A 23,032-nucleotide genomic window follows, 5' to 3' on the forward strand; every position below is an offset into this window, starting at 1 on the left:
GAGCAGTGTTTGCTCTTTCGCAACAAGCAATGTGCAGTGTCAGTAATCAATGGCAGCTCCCTGCCAACTCAGCTTGCTAATAAAAGCTGCTCCCATTTATAGAAGGTGCACCGGGCACCACACCTGGCAGGGTGCACCCAGCAACTTGCAAGGTGGTATCTCTGTTTTGCAGACAAAGAGACAGAAATTGAACGAGGTTGGCCGTCTCGCCCACGGTCACACATTGGGGAAGTGGGAGAGCCCGGCTTCTAACTCTGATTCCAGAGCCCCTCATTATGCCTCATTGCCACCGTGGCTCACGGTTATCCCTATATTTTATAGTCCAGTTTACAGGCAAACTTTAAAGTCCTCGGGGTCAGGAAGATTTTGACTCTCAAAGGAATTAGTTGTTTGTTTGTTTGTTTGTTTCTGGTTGCCTGTGTTCTCAGTGCCATTGTGCACCACTCATAAGTTATAATTGTCTGAACAACTTGGAGATGAATATAACCAGAGAATCCCGCGAACACGTCACTGCCTTAATCTGAAAATGTGGGCTGTGGGTTGTGATGGTGAAAGGGACCTCTTCCTCTTTCAGGAGTGGGCTCAGGACCCTCGGGAAGCTTTTCTTCATGCTCCTGCCCTTCCCCTGCAGCTCCGGACAGGATGCCCTAGCACCTGTGTCTGGCACCAGGGAGGTGACATCCTAATGTTCTGTTCAGCTTTGACGTCTGCCTGTCAATCACTTCTCAGCCTTCTGGCTGAGATCAGGTGCAGCTCTGATGTCTGCCCGTCTAGATCTAAGAGCCTTCTTGTCCTCAGGGTGCTCTGCCTTGGGTCCTCAACAAAGGAGGCTGGGTTTTTCTAGCTCAGTGGTTCTTACTCTTTCGCTCCCTGCATTTCTGTAACACCCATTTGTGGGCCCTCTCAAGCTGCAGGTAACTAACACAGTCTTGGCACAGAGAAGGCCAGCCTAGTGGAGAGAGAGGCACATAGTGAATCTGAATATTTAATAGCAAAAATGGAAAATGTATGAACAATGGGAATGCAAGCTGGTGCAGCCACTCTGGAAAACAGTCTGGAGGTTCTTCGAAAAACTAAAAATAGAACTACCCTACGACCCAGCAATTGCACTACTAGGAATTTATCCAGGGGATACAGGTGTGCTGTTTTGAAGGGACACATGCACCCCCATGTTTATAGCCGCACTATCAACAATAGCCAAAGTATGGAAAGAGCCCAAATGTCCATCGATGGAGGAATGGATAAAGAAGATGTGGTATATCTATACAATGGAGTATTACTCGGCAATCAAAAAGAACGACATCTTGCCATTTGCAACTATGTGGATGGAACTGAGGGTATTATGCTAAGTGAAATTAGAGAAAGACAAAAATCATATGACTTCACTCATATGAGGACTTTAAGAGACAAAACAGAGGAACATAGGGAAGGGAAACAAAAATAATAAAAAAACAGGAAGGGGGACAAAACAGAAGAGACTCATAAATATGGAGAACAAACTGAGGGTTACTGGAGGGGTTGTGGGAGGAGGGATGGGCTAAAAGGGGCGTTAAGGAATCTACTCCTGAAATCATTGTTGCACTAGACGCTAACTGATTTGGATGTCAATTAAAAAAAATAAAAAATAAAATAAAATAAATAAAAATAAATACATAATTTTTTTTAATTAAAAAAAATCTTGGCTAGCAAGTTTATTAGCATTTACAGGAGGAAGGAAAGGAATGTGTTACAGATCCTTTCCCATGATCCACTTCACCTGACACAGTACAAGTCGTGGGGAGGTTGCACAAAAAGCATTTATTGAATAGAAGTTACTGTAATATGGAGACCACCTGAATGGGCCACTTACTTTGCTTGGATGATTTGACTGCTTGGTTAGAGTGTAGGTTAGATTTGCTTGCTCTCAGAGGACGTATAGTGTCCACATCCAGAAAAAAATAAAGTGTGACCTAAAATTGCAGATAGTCCCAGGATCCATCCACTGGTGTTCAGTAAGTGGGAACTGGTTGACGGCCTCCCTCACAGCTGAAAATGATTGATATTTCTGGTCACAGCTCTCCTCCCATTTTTAAATGGCGAGTTTATTTTAAACATATCTTTCAGTTTTGGGGCACTTGGGCGGCTCAGTTGGTTTAAGCGTCTGACTTCGGCTCAGGTCATGATCTCGCGGTTCGTGGGTTCGAGCCCCACGTCGGGCTCTGCGCTGACAGCTCGGAGCCTGGAGCCTGTTTCAGATCCTGTGTCTCCCTCTCTCTCTGCCCCTCCCCCACTTGCACTCTGTCTCTCTGTCCCTCTCAAAAATAAATACACATTAAAAAAAATTTAAACATATCCTTCAGTTTTTCCCCATCCTGACATTTTCCTATTGATTGCACCACAATTGTGTTTTTATTTATTATTTTTAAAACCTCTACTCATTTATTTTGAGAGAGAAAGAGAACAAACAAGCCGGGGGGGGGGGGGACAGACAGAGGGGGAAAAAAAAGAAAATGTATGAACAAAAGCTATATGTCTTGACACGGATAAATGTTCAAAAGTATAAGTATCATTTATGTAAAATTAAAAATGTTAAACGATCCTGCGTACTGCGTGGTGATGCAAACCTATGTATGATAAACACCAAGTTTATGAGAATGGCTACCTCACGAAGATACGGACGGGATGACCATTGGGGAGGGGCATGTCTGGGGCTTCGGTTGTATGTGTGACATTTTATTTCTCAAGGGAGCAGTGGTTGTGTACATACAGACGTTTGTTACTAATATTTCATTTGAAAAGACAGGCTTTGAAAAAATGTTTATTTTTTGAGAGAGTGGGGGTGGGCAGAGATGGAGAGGGAGACAGAGAATCCCGAGCAGACTCTGTGCTGTCAGCACAGAGCCCAATGCGGAACTCGAACTCATGAACCATGAGTTCGGCTCATGACCTGAGCTGAAACCAAGTCACCTGAGCCACCCAGGCGCCCCTGAAAAGACAGGCTTTAAAGACACACACACACGTGTGCATATAATCCCATCTTGAATTTGTATTTAAAAATGCATTTATGGGGCACCTGGGTGGCTCAGGGTTGAGCATCTGACTTTTGATTTCAACCCAGGTCATGATCCCAGGGTCATGGGATTGAGCCCCTCATTGGGCTCTGCAGTGAGCACGGAGCCTACTTAAGATTCTCTCCCTCCCCCTCCCCCCCTCACTTGAACTCTCTCTTTCTAAAATTAAAAAAAAAAAACATTTGTGTTTGTCGTACAGAAAAGGTGTGAGGAAATATTAGGTTAAACCACATGAAATTGTCATTTTTTAAGTTAAAAATGCTCAGGTATCAGCCATCTCCTATGATTCAAGTCAAGACACAAACATGCCTACAATCACTATCTCTGAGAGTGGGATTATGGATGGTTTTCCTCCTCCTTTATTCTTTAATATCAAGATTTTCTCTCATGAACATGCCCCCTTTTTCGCATCAGAGACCTTTCCATGTGCATTGTTTGAGAGGAAGGAGAGAAAGCTGCGTTTCTGCTGCCCCCTCGTGTGCCCTCCAGGACAGAGCTCCTCTTCCCTTCGCCCTGCCCTGCGGGGTTAACGTGGCCACAGGGCGGGGTCCTGGCACAGGTCCGGATGGTGTGGTGGCAGGTAGTTTATGTAGGGTCACCCTAACAACAGACTGTGTGAGCAATTAGGCTCTTTGGCACAGAGATGCCAAACAAAGAAGTTGCTACGGGGCTGTAAAGATTAATTCTGCAGTTCAAGGACCAGCAAAGTCACTGAATGAGTATGAGTATCTAAAATCTAGCCCAAGGACAGAAGCCCCCATTCCCTCACCCCGTGACCTTCCCCCCTCATCAAGGGCCATCAGTGAAATGGAGAGATTGAGCAAGGATCACCCGAAAACAAAAACTGATGCCTTCATTCCCCACGAGAGCAATGAATGTTCTCTTTAGTTGCTAGGAAAAAGAGGAATGGAGAATATTCAACTACTCATTTACATATTTACATAATTTAGTATATATGACATATTTCAATGGATTATAGTATAGGGTATATAGTCATTTAAGAGAAAGTGGAGAGAATGGGTGGTGGTGAGATAGGACAAAAAAGAAGGGAGAGAGGAGGAAGGAAACTGGTATTTAGTTATTTTTACTTTTTAAAAGCCTATTTATTTTAAATTTTTTTTAATGTTTATTTTTGAGACAGAGAGAGACAGAGCAGGAATGGGGGGAGGGTCAGAGAGAGAGGGAGACACAGAATCCGAAGCAGGCTCCAGGCTCTGAGCTGTCAGCACAGAGCCTGACCCGGGGCTGGAACTCACAGACCGCAAGACCATGACCTGAGGCGAAGTCGGACGCTTAACCGACTGAGCCACCCAGGCGCCCCAAGCCTATTTATTTATTTTGAGAGAGAGAGAGAGAAAGAGAGAGAGAGAGAGGGAAACAGAGCACATGAAGGGGAGAGGGGCAGAGAGAGAGGGAGAGATTGAGACTCCCAAGCAGGCTCTGCGCTGTCAGCGCAGAGCGCGATGTGGGGCTCAAACTCATGAACTGTGAGATCATGACTTGAGCGGAAGTCAAGAGCCGGAGGCTTAACCAACTGAGCCACCCAGGCGCCTCCCGATATTTACTGAATTAGGCATGACTCTGTTAGGGTCGTGATCTCAATGTCTCAGACCAACTCTGAGAGGAAGTCATGACTGCTGTCATTTTCCACATGAGGAAACTGAAGCTGGAAAAGATTCTGGAAAATACTGCCGGTCACAGGGGTTTAAGCAACAGACATGGGATTTGGATTGATTTCAATGTGACCACTCCCGCATTCTTGTGCTTTTGGTCCACCAGGTGCTAAGTGAGTGGGACAAGGGGGTGCTGTTGAGGGCAGAGAAAGAGGATAAGGTCCGGGAGGGAGAGCGGAGCCACGGGACCAACCCCACCACCGAAAGCCGGAGCCACAAATGGAAAAAGAAACGGAGGAGTGACAAAGCTCCCTGTGTACGCGTGCACAGATCCGCATGCACGCGCGCGCGCGCACACACACACACACACACGACAACAATAAACGTAAAAGATGCAGAAACAAAGAATGACCAAGAGAAAAGACTTTTGTTGAGTAACATTCTTCCTGGTGGCCTACTATGGGACTGTCCCGGGAGAGAAATAAACTGTGTGACATTTTCACCAGGGTTAAGTACAGGGGGTGAAGTTAGAGACGTGGCTTTGGTACCAGAGGCTCCCTGCCCTGAACCTGTTCTTCTCAGACACTCTGCGAGTCAGTGAGCTGCACACAGCACCCATCCTGGCCAAGTTCACTTGGGGAGTGGGTCTGGGGGTGGGGGTGGGGTGATGCTCTTCGTCCTGAGTATTTGATGTCTACATATGTTCTCTGTGTCCATCGAATAAAGGTGGTGTCTCGTTAATTCAAATTCTAGTAGCACATAACCTGTGATAGTTTGGACATGGCTGAGTTGATATCTGATTTTGTTTCAAAGCCCTGTTCTCACAGGAGGAGCAAAATGACAATAAAACAAGATCGATCCAAGAGCGACATGGTGGAGATACAAGAGAACAAGATGCTGTGAACTCTAGAGACACGAAATACCCACTTCTCAGGAAAAGCAATATGCTTATTCCAAATTCACGTTAGCTGATAAAGCACTCCCAAAAGAATTCTGTGGGGCTTCAGTGTGAAGGAATAGATGGTTAGTCCAAGGAAAATAATTTAGGTAGTGAAATTATATACATCATACACAATTACGCTGCCTTAATTAAAAACAAAAACAAAAACAAACCACATAGGGGCGTCCGGGTGGCGCAGTCGGTTGGGCGTTCGACTTCGGCTCAGGTCATGATCTCACAGTCCGTGAGTTCGAGCCCCGCGTCGGGCTCTGTGCTGACAGCTCAGAGCCTGGAGCCTGTTTCAGATTCTGTGTCTCCCTCTCTCTCTGCCCCTCCCCAGCTCATGCTCTCTCTCTCTGTCAAAAATAAGTAAACATTAAAAAAAACTTCAGAACGGATAATGAGATGTGGTGTCTCTGGGTCATCAGGCATTTAAGACCTTACCAGAGACTGTCCCATTGCCCTCCAAAGTGGCCAGACTAGTTTGCCTCTGAAGAGCCGTGTGTGACAGTTCTCATCTTCCCATACCCTTCATGGTACGTTCTGGCATGTCCTAAAGCTGCATTTTTCACGAAAATTCTGCCAATCACACTTTTTTTTCTTTTCTACTCATCCACAAGTAATCCCCACTTATCCATGGTTTTGCTTTTCACAGTTTCAGTTACCTGCGATCAACCCCAGTCCAGAATCAACCCCAGTCCAGAAGCAGATGATTCTCCAGATGGGTCATTAACGGACTGTCAGAAGGTCGATAGCAGTCTAGGACTACATCACATGACCTGTCATTCCTCGCAATTCACCCTGTCACGCGAGCATTTTATCATCTCACATCATCACAGGAAGAAAGGTGACTACAAGATATTGAGAGAGACAGTCAGACAGACAGAGAGACAGAGACAGACTCCACATTCACATAGCTTTTATTACAGTATCTTGCTATAACTGTTCTATTGTATTATATGTTATTATTGCTAATCTCTTACTATGCCTAATTTATAAATGAAACTTTATCATATGTTTGTATATATGTATGGGGAAAAACATAGTATATATAGGTTCAGGTAGTATCTGTGTTTTCAGGCATTTGCTGGGGGCTCTTAGAATGTGTTCCCTGCAGAGACGGGGAGACTTCTGTACTAAATGCCACCCATGAGGTTTGATGAGTCTTTGGATGATCTCTGATCAAGCTGGCAGAGCATTCATGTAACTCACAAGGGCTCCTTCCCTTCCTCCTTTAGCTGTAATATAGAAGGAGTATTCATTTGCATTCAAAGGGTGATAATGGTCTAGCATAGGTCTCTGCTGACAGAAGACCACCTGTGGTCTTCTAGGTAGACCTGTAGATTTTAGGTGTGGGCTGGAAGGCCACCGACCTGTGGAAGACCAGAATTTTCCAAGAAGGGCAAGTATTTGCATTTCCACGTGTTTCCTGAACACGAGCCTCCCTCTTCCAGTTTCTGAAGTTGCCAATGGCAGGCTTTGCCTGGCTCCCACGACCTTCCTGCCACAGAGGAATGATTCAACCAACATCGCTAAGTTGGCAGGCCTGGGGCTTTCCGTTCCTATTAATGTTGACAGCTCTCCCTCCCATTCCTACCTGAGTATGGCCATTTGACAGGGTAGAAAACTGAGGTGCAGAAGTGCAATAACTCACGTGTGGTGAGACCAGGATGGGAACCCGGGGCTATGAGGCTCTAAACTGTGATCCGCTTTAGCGCAGAGAAAGTTAAATAGAAAATTGGACAACAGTGACGTGTGACAAGAGGGGTGGTTGAAAGACCGTATCAGCGATGAATGTGGGACACATCAGAGAGTTAATAACAAAATAAATGCATGTGTTACGTAGAGTTTTGTGCAGTTTATGGAAAGGTATATGTGTGGTGGTTAAAAGCCTATGGTCCTGGGATACCTGGCTGGCCCAGTTGGTAGAGCACGTGACTCTCAATCGAGGGGTCATGAGTTCAAGCCCCGCAGTAGGGCATGGGGCCTACTTAAAAAAAAGACAGGTACCTTGGTTAAGTGTCCAACTCTTGACCTCAGCTCAGGTCTTGATCTCAGGGTCATGAGTTCAAGCCCCGCGATGGGCTCCATGCTGGGCATGAAGCTGAAAGAAAGAAAGAAAGAAAGAAAGAAAGAAAGAAAGAAAGAAAGAAGAAAGAGTATATAGTCTGGAGTGAAATGACCTGGCTTGGGGTGCCTGGGTGGCTCAGTCGGTTGAGCGTCTGACTTTGGCTCAGGTCATGCTCTCACAGTTCGTGAGTTTGAGCCCCGAGTTGGGCGCTGGGCTGATAGCTCAGAGCCTGGAGCCTGCTTCGGATTCTGTGTCTCCCTCTCTCTCTGCTCCTCCCCTGCTCATGCTCTGTCTCTCTCTCTCCTTCAAAAATAAATTTAAAAAAATTAAAAAAAAGAAATGACCTGGCTTCAAATCCTGGTTCTGTCACTTTGTGACTTTGGGCAAATTACTTAACTCTCTCTGTGCCTCAGACAGTACATATTTCATCGGGTTGTTGTAATGACTAAGTAAGATAGCATTTGTAAAGCAATTAGAATAGTGCCTGGCACATGGTAATACCATAGAAGTTTGTAATTACTGTCATTACTATTGCATTTGGTCTTTACTGTTATTATGTATGCTATTTTGAAGACAGCAAAAAGGAACTTGGGAGGTGAAGCAACTAATCCAAGGTCATGGAGTCCGTCAGTGATAGACCAGGCCAGAACCTAGGTCTCTGCCCTCCCGTCCAGGGGGTTTCCACTCCTAGCACTGTCCTGCCCTCCACCTTACTAAACACGGCAGAGGGGTCATCTAAGGGCTCAGCATGTCTGTGCAAGAAAAGGCGGGTCCAGGCACAATTTACGCTCTTTCTTCCTGAGAACAAAGCAGGGATCTGTGCAAAAGAATTTCAGGAACTTCAGAGAAGCATGTGAAACATTCCAAGACAATTCAGTCCAGTTCCATCCGAACATGTGAGTCTATTTTCCCAATCTCCCTCTCTTCCACTCCGTCCTAGACCCAGCATCACATCACCGTCACCTGTCTTTGGACGTCTACAGGAGCCTCCTATGAGGCATCTGCCCTCTGGCCATTCTCACCAAAGCTGAAGACACATTTCTAGACATAGGCCTGATCAGCTTTGTTCCCAAGATGGCTCCCCACAGCTCTAAGGACTTGGGCTGATCTCCTATGGAGCAGGGTGGAGCTGGGCTTTCTTCCCACTTCCTGCTCAAGCCGCATACTCCCATCAGATGGCACTTCTTCAGTTCAGCACTGCATTTGTCATGCAGTATTGTAATTGTGCTGTGTTCTTACCTATATGTCCCACTGGAATCTGGGCTGAGGGCAATTGCCCCGTCTGGTTTCGGGGTTATGCTGGGCACCTAGCGCAGGGTCTGCGATGAGAGTTACTGATCCAAGATAAATACAGGTGCTGGTTCACACTGGGCTTGCAGATGCTGCTTTTGGCCATGGCCCAAGAAGAACCTGTAGGTAGAGAAGACAATTATTAAGGGCAGAAGCATTAGGAACATTCTGAGGGATGGCAAGATTGGTTTAGGGGGCCAAGAGGAGGAGAAGGCAGTACCATGACTATGGGAAGGGAGAGAGATGGAGCTTAGATGAGGGAGGAGAGGGGGTTAAGATAAGTAGACAAGGAGACCATTAGACTGAGGTGGCTGTAACGCCTTATAACCACAGAAGTGAACCCAAACCCAAACCAAAGCCAGAGTCAATGAGCTGGATTCTCAGAAGATGAAACTTAAGAACGAAGCACAAACAGGTTTTCCCAAATAAGTCAACCGCTTATGCTACAACCAAGCAAATAATTTCCTTGCTTAGCTTCCTGTCTTCTCTATTAAATCCTCTCCTCTAGGTCCTGTTGGAGGAGCGCCCCCAACCACCTTTGGATTGGCACTGCTTGATTCCGATGCCAATGATGTATGTTCAAATAAACCCTCAAAATGTTGGTATACCTCAGTTTGCCTTTTTACAAAGGGATTACTGCAGGGGAGAGGAGGTTACAGAGTGATTAGGTTCCAGAGTAGGTGGGTGTGAATGACAGCTACCAACTATCCTGGTTCGCCCAGGACTGTCCGTCCTAGCTTTAAAACTGAAAGCCTCGCATCCCAGGGAACTCAAGGCAAACCTAGGGACAGGGAGGGGTGGGGGAGGTCACCCTCGAGTGGAATCAACATTACCCTAGTTGCCAGAAGTTTTGGACAAGGGCAACTTCTCCCTTGAGTTATGAGGATGGTAGAGAGGTAGAGAAGGGAAGGATCAAATAAAGTGTATGGGCTTTGGAACAGGGCAAAGCTCTGCTTCTTTGCTGTGTGATCGTGTTGAAAATACCCTCGCAGGCCCAGTTTCCTGTAGTATGGGGATACTTAAACAAGACTGAGCCACGTGAATGCGCCTACTCCAACTGTGGGCTCATACGTAGCGTTAAATTTTTAAATTCCTTTCTCTCCTCACTTTTGCCGCTGCCCTCATCTCCCACTTTTCAACCCTCCCTTTGTCTCCCTTAACCTTTCCTTGCTTCGTTCTCAGGGGCCAGCCGCTCCTCAGTCAGCACCACCCACCACCAGGGGGAAGAGCGGAGCCAATAAAGATGGGTGCCCCTCTAGCTCTCCGAGGCGAGCTCTCCATGGTGCCGCGCGCGGGGTGGGGTGGGGTGGGCGGGGTTACGTCACGTGACCCGGGTGCCCGGCGCCCGCGCAGGCGCGGTGGCCGCGTCGCCGTCGCCGGGCTCCGTCGCCGCGTCGTTTCGCTACCTTGACACCTGAGACGGCCGCCCGGCGGTCCTGCGGCTTTCCGTCTTGCCGCTGCGGGCCGCGAACCGCGGCCATGTCCCGAAAGCAGGCGGCGAAGGGCCGACCGGGCAGCGGCAGCCGGAAAGCCGAGGCCGAGCGCAAGCGGGACGAGCGGGCGGCGCGCCGGGCCCTGGCCAAAGAGCGGCGGAACCGGCCGGAGTCCGGCGGCGGCGGCGGCTGCGAGGAGGAGTTCGTCAGCTTCGCCAACCAGCTGCAGGCCCTGGGGCTGAAGCTGCGGGAGGTGCCGGGGGACGGGTGAGGCGGGCCCGGGAGCGCGGGAGGCGGCGCCGGGGGACGCGCCGGGCATGGCGACCGTCGCCCGCTCTCGTCCAGTCATTCATTCAGGCGGCGCCGGGCGCCACCGCTTCCCAGTGCGGGGGGTCCGGTGGCGGGCGAGGCGGCGAGGCCCCTCCCGTCGGGACGCTCGAGTAATCCCCAGTTGCCCTAATGGTGGCAGAGGCCACGAGGAAAGTGTGAAGTGGTCCTAAGAGACAGCACTGGAGCAGGTGTCCTTTAGATCGGTGCCCGGGAAGGCCTCTGAGAGGTGACATTTAAGCTGAGACCTGGAGGAATGAGATGGAGCCCGTCCCTCGAGGAGCAGGACAGCACGTAGGGCCGTCAGAAAGATGCTGAGACACGGAGAAAGAGGCGAAGCCCCACGTGGTGTAACGCTTTGCCCCTTTCGATTCTTACTGTTCGGTGTTGCCCTCCTTTTACACTCGGGAAATTAGGTCTCTGAGGGCCTGCTGTTTACTGAGCAGAAGGTGACTTCTCTAATTCTTACTTCCACGGGCCTCACTTTCTCCTCTGATGCTTACCCCAGCTTGCTTGGAGGCTTAGACCGGAATCTAGGGCCAGCTTTTTTAGGGAACACAGGCTAAATAAGTGGGGTGGGAGGGAGAAAATGGGGAAAGGGAAGGGGCTATGGATCCAGGAGCATGGATGGCAGAAGGAAAAAGGTAGGGGAGAGGGGGAGGAGAACAGCTAGCATCCTCATTGCAGGGGTAGGTGAGAGGGAGTCTGGTTACCGGGATGTGTCACTCTGGAAGAGACAGTATTAATAACAGCCTGGCTGTTCTTGTCCTTGCCATCATTTGAGGGCTCAGAGAGGGCAGAGGGAGGAATAAGATGGAATTAAAGGCTGTGTAGAAGTGCCTGACTTGTTAAGCATGGGAACGAGGGAAGAGAGTGTTTTTTTGGATTTCACGTTACATTGTGGCTCGTTAATCAAGACTATGAATTGACCCCAATTTGTGTATCCCACCTTTCCTACATATGCTCAATGCTTAGACACTTGGCTTTAGACCTGGGTTGCGTTTTACTCACCACCACCTAGCATAGTGCCAGGTACATAGAGGGCACTCAGTGCGGTTCTGTCGTATGAATGAATGATAAAAATGCCACGGAGGCCCACTAGACCCTCAGCTGGGCCTCTCACAAGGACATATCCCCCCTCCCTCCCTCCCTTCCTTCCTTCCACCCTCCATCCGCCTGTCCCTTCCTAACTTCCAGAGCAGGGGAGAGGGGCAGAGGGAGGGAGGGAAGGAGAGAGAGAGGGAGAGAGAAAGAATCTTAAGCAGGTTTCACATTCAGCATGGAGCCGGACGGAGGGCTCGATCCCATGACTCTAGGATCATGACCTGAGCTGAAAAATCAAGAGTCGATGCTCACTGACTGAGCCAGCCAAGTGCCCCTCAAAGGAACATTTTCTCAGTGGAGTCACTACAATTAAAGTCTTGCTTTGCTGTGTCTTGCTTTTAGCCTAGTACCTTGATTTCACCGAATACAGTTTATTAACTCTTCTGGGCCTTACTTATCCTAATCCAACTCACAAGCACAAGACGCTGCTGTATAAACCAGATGCCAGGAGACTACTTTACACTGGGATTGGGGTGGGACTGTTCCTTGCGTGGAACGGCATTGTTGGTGTCTGTTATAGTGGACATATTCTCAGCGTCAGGGTGTCCAGGGCACCGAAGTACTCAACACAAGGTTGCTTATGAGTAGAAATTGCAGCACAGCGAATTGTAAAATCTCGAGGGAGCTTTCATAATGCCATGGGAAACTTTGGGGCTATTACCTCTACTCTGCCCCGCCCCCACGAGAACGTACTTCTTTAGTTAATTCAGCAAATGTTGGTTGAACAAGGTGCTGGGAATCCATTGCTGACTAAAATACTGAAGGAGTTCACAGCCTGGTAAGAGATAAACGTATTAGTGGGCTCAAACATTTTGGTCTAGGGATCCCTTTACCCTCTTCAAAATTACCCAGAACTCCAAAGAGCTTTGTTTATGGGTCATAACTGTCAACACTTACTGTATTTGAAAGTAAAATGAAAATTAGAAACAAGAATACACAAACACATTCCCTTAACTGTCAGAGTGGTAACCTCATGTATCAGGGAGCCTCTGGAAATCTTCACTGTACAGTTGTGAGAGAATGAGAAGGAAAAGATAAGTCACACCCTAGTTTTGAACTCAAGAATACCTTGAAGGGGTCTCAGAGATACGCGCACTCCCCCCCCCCCCCCCAAACTGGGCCACACTTTGAGAATGGATAATATAAATCAAGTCCAGTTTGGTGTATTTTTAAATTTTTTTTTAACGTTTATTATCAAGAGATAGAACGTGAACAGGGAAGGGGCAGAGAGAGAAGGAGACACAGAATCTGAAGCCGGTTCCAGGCTCTGAGCTGTCAGCACAGAGCCCCACGCGGGGCTTGAACCCACAAACCGCGAGATCATGACCTGAGCCGAAGTCGGACGCTTAACCGCCTGAGCCCCCCAGGCGCCCCAGTTTGATATATTTTTAACAGTGACTGATTATAGTACCATTGAGCAGGAAGTGGCCAGCAGTCCCTGAAGGGATCAGGAAGGCCTTTTCATTCATTCAGCAAATGTTTATTGCAACTTACACTGTGCTAGATGCCTCTCCGAGGAGGTCCTACTCAGACTGGGTCATGAAGGACCAGTAGGAATGTGCCAAAAGAACACTTCAGGCTGAAGAGTAGTGTATGTACAGGTATAGGAGCACGTTATTTTTGAGACATATCAAGTTGTTTAGGATGACAGAGTATCAGGTTACAAGGTAGAACAGTGGCAGTGAGACTGCAGAGGCCAGCTTGCCGGGAATGTTCGTGTCGCTCCCTTCCGAGGCCCCTGTTCTTGAGACAGTGCTAGATAAGATGATAATGATAATTCCCTCTGTGTGAGTTCCAGGAAGCTCCCCACTTTCTGTTCACAAATTCTTCCCATGGGTACCATGAGACGGACTGTGGTCGGCCCTCTGGTATTGTGACGCTTTTGGAGATGGTGATGACAGCCTTTATCACCGTGCAATGGGTGGCGTTTCCTGTGTGTGGGATGGGTTAGTAGCCATCAATAGAGTCTGTATTCATATTCATGGGATACTCTTGGTGAAACAGAATAAAGTTATGGTAATACTAAAAAGTCAACAGCCTCCACTCTTCCATTCTAGTCCGATTCCAATATTGAGTAGCCTGACATAGCATCTCGCTATGGAGGCATAATCATTGTAGGCAGTATGGTACTTACAGCATCCTCGAACCTCTGAGTGCTTGGGGACAAATTAGCCGGTGTCCTTTAATGTAGCCTTTACGTGAGTTGAGTCAATTTAGTAATCACAGAGCTATTTATAGGGTTTTGTAATGCATCATGGGCCACCTTCATATTTGTCATGTTGTATGGACCCACATAAATTACGTTGTTTCAAAACAAGAAAGAAATATTTTAACTTTGGTGTTGTCCTTAAAAACATGATTGGCTCTAGTGTGAAAAGAATCTCTAATTGGATTAGGCAGTACAATAGCATCTGAACTGTATCCACTTGCATCTACTAAATGTTGCCCTAAATTACATTACTAATTAGTAGTGTTCTAAAATTAAAACATGAAAGAATCACTAATTTTAGCCATTTATCTCTGTCCTAAACAAGTTATTTTATTTTTTTTTACTTACAAATTTTTTTTTAATGTTTATTTATTTTTGAGAGAGAGACAGACAGACAGAGGGTGAGCGGGGGAAGGGCAGAGAGAGAGGGAGACACAGAATCCGAAGCAGGCTCCAGGCTCCGAGCTGTCAGCACAGAGCCCGACGCGGGGCTCGAACTCACGTGCTGTGAGATCATGACCTGAGCCGAAGTTGGACACTTCACCAACTGAGCCACTCAGGCGCCCCACAAGTTATTTTATTTTTCTAATTTTTATTTTGTTTTATAATCCTAGGATTTTAGTGACGGAAGGATCTTCACACATCATCTTGTGTAATTATCCATTGGTACCTGCATCCCCTGCACAGCAGCTCTGTGTCTAGCTCAGTGCTTTTCAGCTGTGGTGGCACAATAGAATCACTTTGGGAACTTTGGAAAAAATACAGTGTCTGAGCTCTCCTAGATCAGCTATTAAAGAATTTTACGCACTGGGGCCTGGTTATTGGTAACCTTTAACATGTCCATAGGGGATTCTGACGTGCAGCCGTAATTGCAAACCACTGATTTGGAGTCTAGATTCTAGACTAGTGTTTCTCAAACTTTAGAATGCAACAGAATCATTTGGGGGAGCTAAATTGGTAGATTGCCCCAGAATGTCTGACTCAGTAGGCCTGGGGTGAGGCCTGAGAATTTTCATTGCAAATAAGTTTTTAAGTAGTCAGAGATAACACTTTTGAGAATCAGTGATCTAGACCAGTGCTTGTCCGATAGAAATAAAACAAGCCACTATGTAATTCAAAAATTTTCCATTAGCCGTGTTAAAGTAAAAAGAAATAGGTGAAACTAATTTTAATATATATATTTAAGCCACTATTTATTCAAATATTATAATCCATCAACGTGTAATCACTATAAATATTTTAAATGAGATATTTTATGTCTTTAAAATACTGCTAAAAAATCCAGTGTCTTAACAACACATCTCAGTTTCGATTAACCACATTTCAAGTACTCAGTGGTTACACGTGGCTATTGGCTATGTTTTGTACAGCACATAAATGTAGGCAATTCCTGAGGATTGCCAACAGATAAAAATTTACAAGATCTTTGGTTTATAGTCTGTTTCCATAGAGCTAAAACAAAGTTTCCTCTCATTTGCCCCAATCTGTGTCTTTGGAACTCTCATGTTTTAGTTTTAGTTTTATTGTACAGACACAGCATCCCTTTCATCATGACACATAGTTGGAGGTGGCTCTCATGTCCCCCTGAGCCTTCTTTACGCTAAACATCACTAGTTGTTTATGCTTTTCATATTATGAATGAAGTTTAAAGCCACTTCTCATCTGAACATGTCTCTCTTAAAATGTGGTAACGACAAATCATGTGTAGTACTCTGGCAGTAGTCTGACCTTAAAGAAGACTACAAAACCTGCCCCTCCACCCCACTCTGCCCTTTCTGAACATTTACTACTCTCTTTTTTTTTTTTAATTTTTTTTTTCCAACGTTTTTTATTTATTTTTGGGACAGAGAGAGACAGAGCATGAATGGGGGAGGGGCAGAGAGAGAGGGAGACACAGAATCGGAAACAGGCTCCAGGCTCCGAGCCATCAGCCCAGAGCCTGACGCGGGGCTGGAACTCACGGACCGCGAGATCGTGACCTGGCTGAAGTCGGACGCTTAACCGACTGCGCCACCCAGGCACCCCTGAACATTTACTACTCTTATTGCAGCCTAGAAGGCCATTGTAGTTCTTTCGATGGCCAGAGACACAGAAACAATATTGTCTCCTACTCAACTACTGAGCTCAACTACTGAACCCAGAACTCTTCCATGCTACTGAATGTAATTGCTTATTTTTGGGAACTGAAATGCAAGGCTTTCCATGTATCCTGATAGTGCAGTGGTTCTCAAGCAGAGATGGTTTCGATGCCCCCCGGAGACATTTGGCAATGTCTGGAGACAGTTCCGGTTGTCACAAGTGACAGGGAGGGAGGCAGTGGTGGTGCTACTGGGATCGAGTGGGTAGAGGCGAAGGATGCTCCTAAACACCCTACAGCGTACAGGACGACCCCTCACAACACAGAAGGGTCCCAAAGGTCAGTAGTGTCGGGTGGAGAAGCCCTGCTGGAGGGTAACGGGGGAGGGTGTGGGCTCAGGAAGCAGTGGGGATCTTCTCGAGGGCCTTCAGGTTCTGGTCGCACTGTTCTTATGGCTATCATGAGTGCCCTTGCTGGGCCCCCGAGGGTACCTACTACACTCACGATATAGCGTTTGCTCACTTTTCCCATGTCACCAGAAAAGGAAGTGATTTGTCTACCTTGATTTTTCCTTTCGACTATTTATTTGTAGTCAATTCAAGTGAATATAGAAAAAAAATACAGAAATACGTTTAACAGGTACTGCTAATTCCACTATCTAGGGATAACCACAGCTAACATTTTGGTGCCTGGGTCTGAATCCTGGGTCTGCCATCTACTGGTTTTGTGACCATGGATAAGTTACCCTAGAGGGATAGTGTATCAGTACCCATCCCATAGAGTTGTGAAGACCAACCACATCTAATGCACATGCTGTTTAGAACAGTCCCTGGCACATCGTAAGAGCACTTTAAAAGATGGTTTCAGGTGTTCTTCTTTGTATACATTCGTGTGTATTTCTGTGTCTGCCTATATAGTGTGTAGGTGAACTTGGTCAAGCTCATGCAGTGTGCCTAAGCCTATTTTTTTGGCTTATGTGGAGAACACTTGCCCGTATTACTGAAAGTGCTTAGAAAGCCTGTTGCTTTCTGTAGAATACCATGAACTTAATGTAAAATAACTAAATACGTAATTTGGTGCTGAATCACACCTCTTAAACTAGATTCAAGAATAGACTGACTAGAGGTGGCAGGTAGTAATGGTTTAAAGAAGTTTGAGAAACACTTAAAATTGAGAACGTTTCATCCATTACCTTACTTTATTTTCCTGTGGGTGAAAATATCTTAGCAACAGACACTTCAGGGTAGTGTATAGAAATGGCTGTATTCCAGTCTGTTCTAGAATCTTGCCTCAAATTGATGCATAGTTTCTTGGTTTCCAGTTTATAGAATCTGCATTCTTTACATTCTCTAATTCCCCTTTGCGAATATATATATATACACACACACACACATACATATGTATACATACATATATACACTATATATATACACACACGTTTATATATATACACGTGTGTATATACACACACATATATGTGTGTATATATATGTATACATATGTATATATACATATACGTGTATGTATGTATATGCATATATACGTATGTATATGTATGTATACGTATGTATACGTATGTATACGTATATATGTATAAAGATCCTTATACGTTTGAAGAAATTCCTGCCTTCTCTATAGCTTTCCGTTGAAAATTCACTTTTCTGAATTGAAAACAAAAAACCTCTTTCTCCTACACATTTAGGTCTGAAGTTCTAAAGTGATGAGTTTCTATTTTGTGATTAGACTATCCTAGATTTTCATTTGGAAGAGTAAACAGTTTGGTGCGAGACTGGGCAACAGTTTGGCTTCTGAGTGGCTTATTTCCTTAGTTTTAAGGATGCTAGATTGTGGTTGTCTCACTTCAGTTTCTGTGTATCTGGGCTCTGTGTTTGTGATACAGTTTGGAACTTTAGAAGCCTTTGAGGGGTTTCCAAGTAAAGATAGCTCTTAAAGTTTATTACCAGCATCTTAATTAAAAAAAATTTTTTTTTAATGTTTTTATTTATTTTTGAGACAGAGAGAGACAGAGCATGAGCAGGGGAAGGGCAGAGAGAGAGGGAGACATGGAATCGGAAGCAGGCTGCAGGCTCCGAGCTGTCAGCACAGAGCCCGACGCAGGGCTCGAACTCACGGACTGTGAGATCATGACCTGAGCTGAATTTGGACACTTAACCAATGGAGCCACCCAGGCGCCCTCCAGCATCTTAATTTTAGAAGCAAACAGTGTGTTTTAAAGTTTCCATTTGGCGGGAATAGCATTGTGGCTCCCTGGATGGCAGGAGAGGAGCCAGGGAGGGGAGTATCGTTCCATAGCACAGCTGTGTGTTGTCCTCATTTTCTCCACTGTGTTTGTAGCACTCAGACAGGATGTAGAGTTCAATTGCTTGTATTGGGAACTTGACAGATTGCTATCTTTTGGGTATTCTTTGTTAGATGAATGATTAGTTAGCCTGCAGCTTGTTTCAGAAGAGAAGCACCAGATACAATTTATTTTGGAAGGGGCTCTAGGAATCCCAGTCCTTGGGTGTGGAATGGCCTGTAATGTCTGGACCCTGCCTTGAGGCCGGTAGCGTATCATCACCTCCAGGTGTTGAAGCAGCTGAGGCCCCGGGAGTCGAAAGTCTCCTGAGTCAGCCAGCTGGTAAGTGGGGAATGAGGTCCGAGTTTGTTGCCTCTCAAGAAGGTAATGTGGTTGAGTGCCTGCCCTAGTGCTCTCCACACAGCCTTTGGGAAGAATCCTGCACTGTCAGAGTTGAGGCTTTATCTCTGTGTGAAGGATTTCCGTGGATGGCCTAGCCATCTGAGTGTCAGATGAACTTAGTTCATTTTTAAAAGGTCTTGACCGACATTTTTGTTTTGATAGCAATTGCCTGTTCAGAGCACTTGGCGATCAATTGGAGGGACACTCCCGAAATCATCTCAGGCACCGACAAGAGACCGTGGACTACATGATAAAGCAGCGGGAAGATTTTGAACCCTTTGTAGAAGATGACATTCCTTTTGAGAAACATGGTAGGTTCACCGTGGGACACTGGATCCTCCAGGAGTAATGCATTGGGTAGTTAAATCCATCAGCGTTCCCCGCCCTCCCAGCTAGGGGTTTGATGACATAAAATATGGCATTCATTTATGCAACAAGTATTTATTTGTTTGCTCTGTAATAGGCAGCATGCTAGGCAGTTGGGAACTAGTAGGTTTAGGCGTATGTACCTTTAATAAAAATGATGATGTTAATTAACCTGAAAAGTTGTTTATGACTTCTTATTCATTGGGGGGTAAAAGCAGACTGTAAAATATATGTAGACTGATCTTAGTTTTAAAAGGTATACACGCTAGGAAACACACTAGGAAAAGTGGACAGATACTAACATTTTATGATTGTTGATGCTTGGCTTCACTTACTTTCCACTCACTTTCAACAGCTTCTATAAAGGAAAGGTAATAAGAATACCTAACTTACAGGGTTTTTGTAAAGCTTAAATTAGATAATACAGTTAAAATAAGTTCTTAATAAATGTCAGCCATCTGGGGATGGTGGGACTAGGACTATTTTAAACGATCTTCTGCATGTTTTTCTGATTTTTTAAAAATGACCATGTATTGCTTTTATAGTCAGAAAAAGCAATACTCATTTTAATTTCTCATCAAAAACCCAGACACAACCACTCTTCTTTGAGGCAAGTGAGTTAGTGATTTAAATTAGTTTCTTAATATGCTCAAATCTAGTAGGAAAGTACATATGAGCTTTTAAACTTTAAGGATCTACTAAACTAGTGTTGATATATTTAGTATTTTACAACTAACATTTTCATCACACGGTCAGAGTCTTATCTGTCCCGTAGGAGGAGGCAGAATCGTTCTGTGTTTTAGGGAGCTAAGTCTGGAAACCGTGTCAAGAATGGATGGAGAGAGACTGAGAAGGAGGATGAGTTGGAAGGCTCTCTGCATTGGCCCAGTCAAAGCATAAGAGGGTCTCCACCAAGGCAGCTACTGGGGATAATGAGTAGGGTCCAGACCGAGACCCGGTTTGGCAGTGTGGCTGACAGGTCTTATCGGAGGTGGGGAGGAGGGGAGAAGGAGGAGACCAAGGTGATTCTGAAGTTTCTGCTGGGGGAATGGCTAAGTAGCTGGAGGCTTAGCCAGATAGAAGACAGCAGGAGGAAGACCTTTGGGAGGGAAACTATCCATGACCCCAAAGCCTTTCTCATTCCTCACTAGCGAAGGGCTCATTCACTAGGTACCAGCAACAAAAGAGACACAGCAGCAGACTCCCCCTCCCCTCCTGCCCCCGCCCTTACCCCCATGAGTAGTTCGTACTCATGAGTAGTTTGACCGAGTTCTGACAGTTCGTCTCCCTGGCTCACCTTTGGGCCTAGCAGGTACCAGTTTACCAGACGGTCACGTGTTTGCAAGTGTCGGTTTGTGGGGCAAGGTTTGTAGTTGAGCGTTCTATAAAATGACTTGTGTCATTAGTCCGATGAAAATAATCATTTTGGATGAAGAGAGTTTTTAGTTGGTGACTCGAAATTCCACTCTGAATACCTTCAGCAAAGGTCACGTGGTAGTTTGGGGGGTGTGGCAGGACAAGGAACTCAAACCCATCAGTTGCCAGTGTGACAGTGCCTACAGTGTCCAACGGGAAGGCGTGTTTTTGAAATGCCACTGTGTTTGCCTGATGGTTGGTCGGTGCTCTGGAAGGATCTGACATCACAGGAGTTGAGAGGTGGCTCTGATTGCCACAGCAGAGAATGGAAACCGAGAAGTCTGCACTTGGCATTTACATGTCGGTTGGGGACTATACTTACTGTTACGTGTTTTTAATGCCTGTCTACCTTTTTATACTGTGAGATTCTTGAGGGACAGGGACTGTGTCTGTCCCCCAGTTGGTAGGCACTCAGAAGATCTTTGTTAAGTGAATAAGTGAATGGTTCACTTAACTCTTTAGGGCTTGGTTACCCTTGCCTGTGGCTGTATTTTTTAGGACTATTCCTTTCCTTCAGACTCTGGCTTCTCCAACTGTACAGAGACCTCCTCTCCCTCTCTCTTCATACCCCGTCATCCATTACTACCTCAGTGTTTTTTCTTTCACTACTTCAACCTCGTAAAATCAAGCCTCTGTGGCCATTTGCCTAGATTTCTTCACTACTTTTTGGACTGGTTTCATTGCCTCTTGACCCCTTGAGTTTGTTTTCCACATTGCAGCCAGAGTGGTGATCTGAATGTACTTACTTACTTATTTATTTATTTATTTATATGAAATTTATTGTCAAATTGGTTTCCATACAACACCCAGTGCTCCTCCCAGCAGGTGCCCTCCTCAGTACCCATCACTCACCCTCCCCTCCCTCCCACTCCCCATCAACCCTCAGTTTGTTCTCAGTTTTTAAGAGTCCCTTATGGTTTGCCTCCCTCCCTCTCTAACTTTTTTTTTTTTCCCTTCCCCTCCCCCATGGTCTTCTGTCAAGTTTCTCAGGATCCACATAAGAATGAAAACATATGGTATCTGCTCTTCTCTGCATGACTTATTTCACTTAGCATAACACTCTCCAGTTCCATCCACGTTGCGACAAATGGCCAGATTTCATTCTTTCTCATTGCCAAGTAGTATTCCATTGTGTATATAAACCACAATTTCTTTATCCATTCGTCAGTTGATGGACATTTAGGCTCTTTCCAGAATTTGGCCATTGTTGAAAGTGCTGCTATAAACACTGGGGTCCAAGTGCCCCTATGCATCAGCACTCCCGTATCCCCGGGGTAAATTCCCAGCAGTGCTATTGCTGGGTCATAGGGTAGATCTATTTACATCTTTCCCCTAGCTTAACCCTGGGGGCAGCTCCCCACTGACCGAAGGATGAAGTCCAGACTCTTCAGCTCTTGTTTCTTTACCCTCGTCTCTTGCTGTTGCCACTGTGTCTTCTGCTTCCCCCACCCCTCTGTCCCCCTGCCACTCAGCAGTGTGAGTTCCTGCCATACTGTAAAGCATGCAAGCTCATTCTCTGTCTCTGTCTCCGTCTCCGTCTCTCTCGGCTCTGCTTGGAACATGATCCCTTCCTCTTCTGTCTCCTGCTTGCCGTTTGGAAATCAGTGCGGTCGTGTCAGCTGAGAAGCTTATCTGATACCCTTACCTCCCCCTCCCACTACCAGACGGGCTTGAGGTCCCCATCTGGAGTTAGCCAAGCGGCAGGGTTTGAGGGCACGGTCTTCCACAAGATACCAACTGAAAATCTGGGGTTTCCAAAAACCACCCTGGGGTTCGATGGTTTGTTAGAAAGACTCAGAGAACTCAGTGAAGGTGATTGTACTCACAGTTATAGTTTATTACAGGGAAAGGATACAGATCAAAATTAGCCAAGGGGTAGAGTCTGGGAAGGTTAGACAGTCACAGAATATTTATTGTCAACCAGGGAACTCACAAATTTCCGTGGTTGGAGTATTGGGGCCTCATTATGTAGATATTATTGATTGGTTGCCTGAGAATCCAGCTTCCAGTCCCTCCGGTCTTCCTAATACCACACGGCCAGAGAGGCCCATCATGTGTCACCTCATGAGCGCAAACTGTCAAGTGTGGCTAAGGGACCCATCCTTCTTGCGTTTGGGACATTTCAAGGGCTTAGAGGTTTATTACACAGTTGCCAGGGACAAAGGCCAGATCTCTCTGGTAAGGCCAAATTCTTTACCACACATCCCTTTCCGGCGGCGCTTACACAGTAGTGCCTGTCTGCTTATTTGACTCCCTGCTGGCTGTAGACTCCTCGAGCTCAGACCGCGACAGGCTGCGTCATGGGGTGGCCAAGAGCCAGGTCTTGGAGTCAGACTGCCTGGGATGAAATCTCAGCTCTGCCACGTCCTGGCTCTGTGACCTTGCGCACAGTTATAAACTTCTCTGAGCCTTGGTTTCCTTATCTGTAAGATGAT

General features: G+C 46.1%; 1 protein-coding gene across 2 annotated transcripts in view; it reads left to right on the top strand.

Moving 5' to 3' along the window:
- Positions 1–10,296: 10,296 nt before the first annotated feature.
- OTUD3 (OTU deubiquitinase 3) overlaps positions 10,297–23,032 on the top strand; it is a 29,934-nt gene continuing 17,198 nt past the window's right edge. The window contains exons 1-2 of one of the 2 annotated variants that reach the window (XM_027060224.2): positions 10,297–10,664; positions 18,978–19,126. In XM_027060224.2, coding sequence (XP_026916025.1) covers positions 10,444–10,664; positions 18,978–19,126 — 370 coding nt within the window. In that variant the 5' untranslated portion in view covers positions 10,297–10,443. The remainder of the gene's footprint in view (positions 10,665–18,977; positions 19,127–23,032) is intronic. The other variant, XM_027060223.2, reaches the window with a different exon arrangement.

Source organism: Acinonyx jubatus, chromosome C1, assembly GCF_027475565.1.
Source record: "Acinonyx jubatus isolate Ajub_Pintada_27869175 chromosome C1, VMU_Ajub_asm_v1.0, whole genome shotgun sequence".
NCBI lineage: Eukaryota > Metazoa > Chordata > Mammalia > Carnivora > Felidae > Acinonyx > Acinonyx jubatus.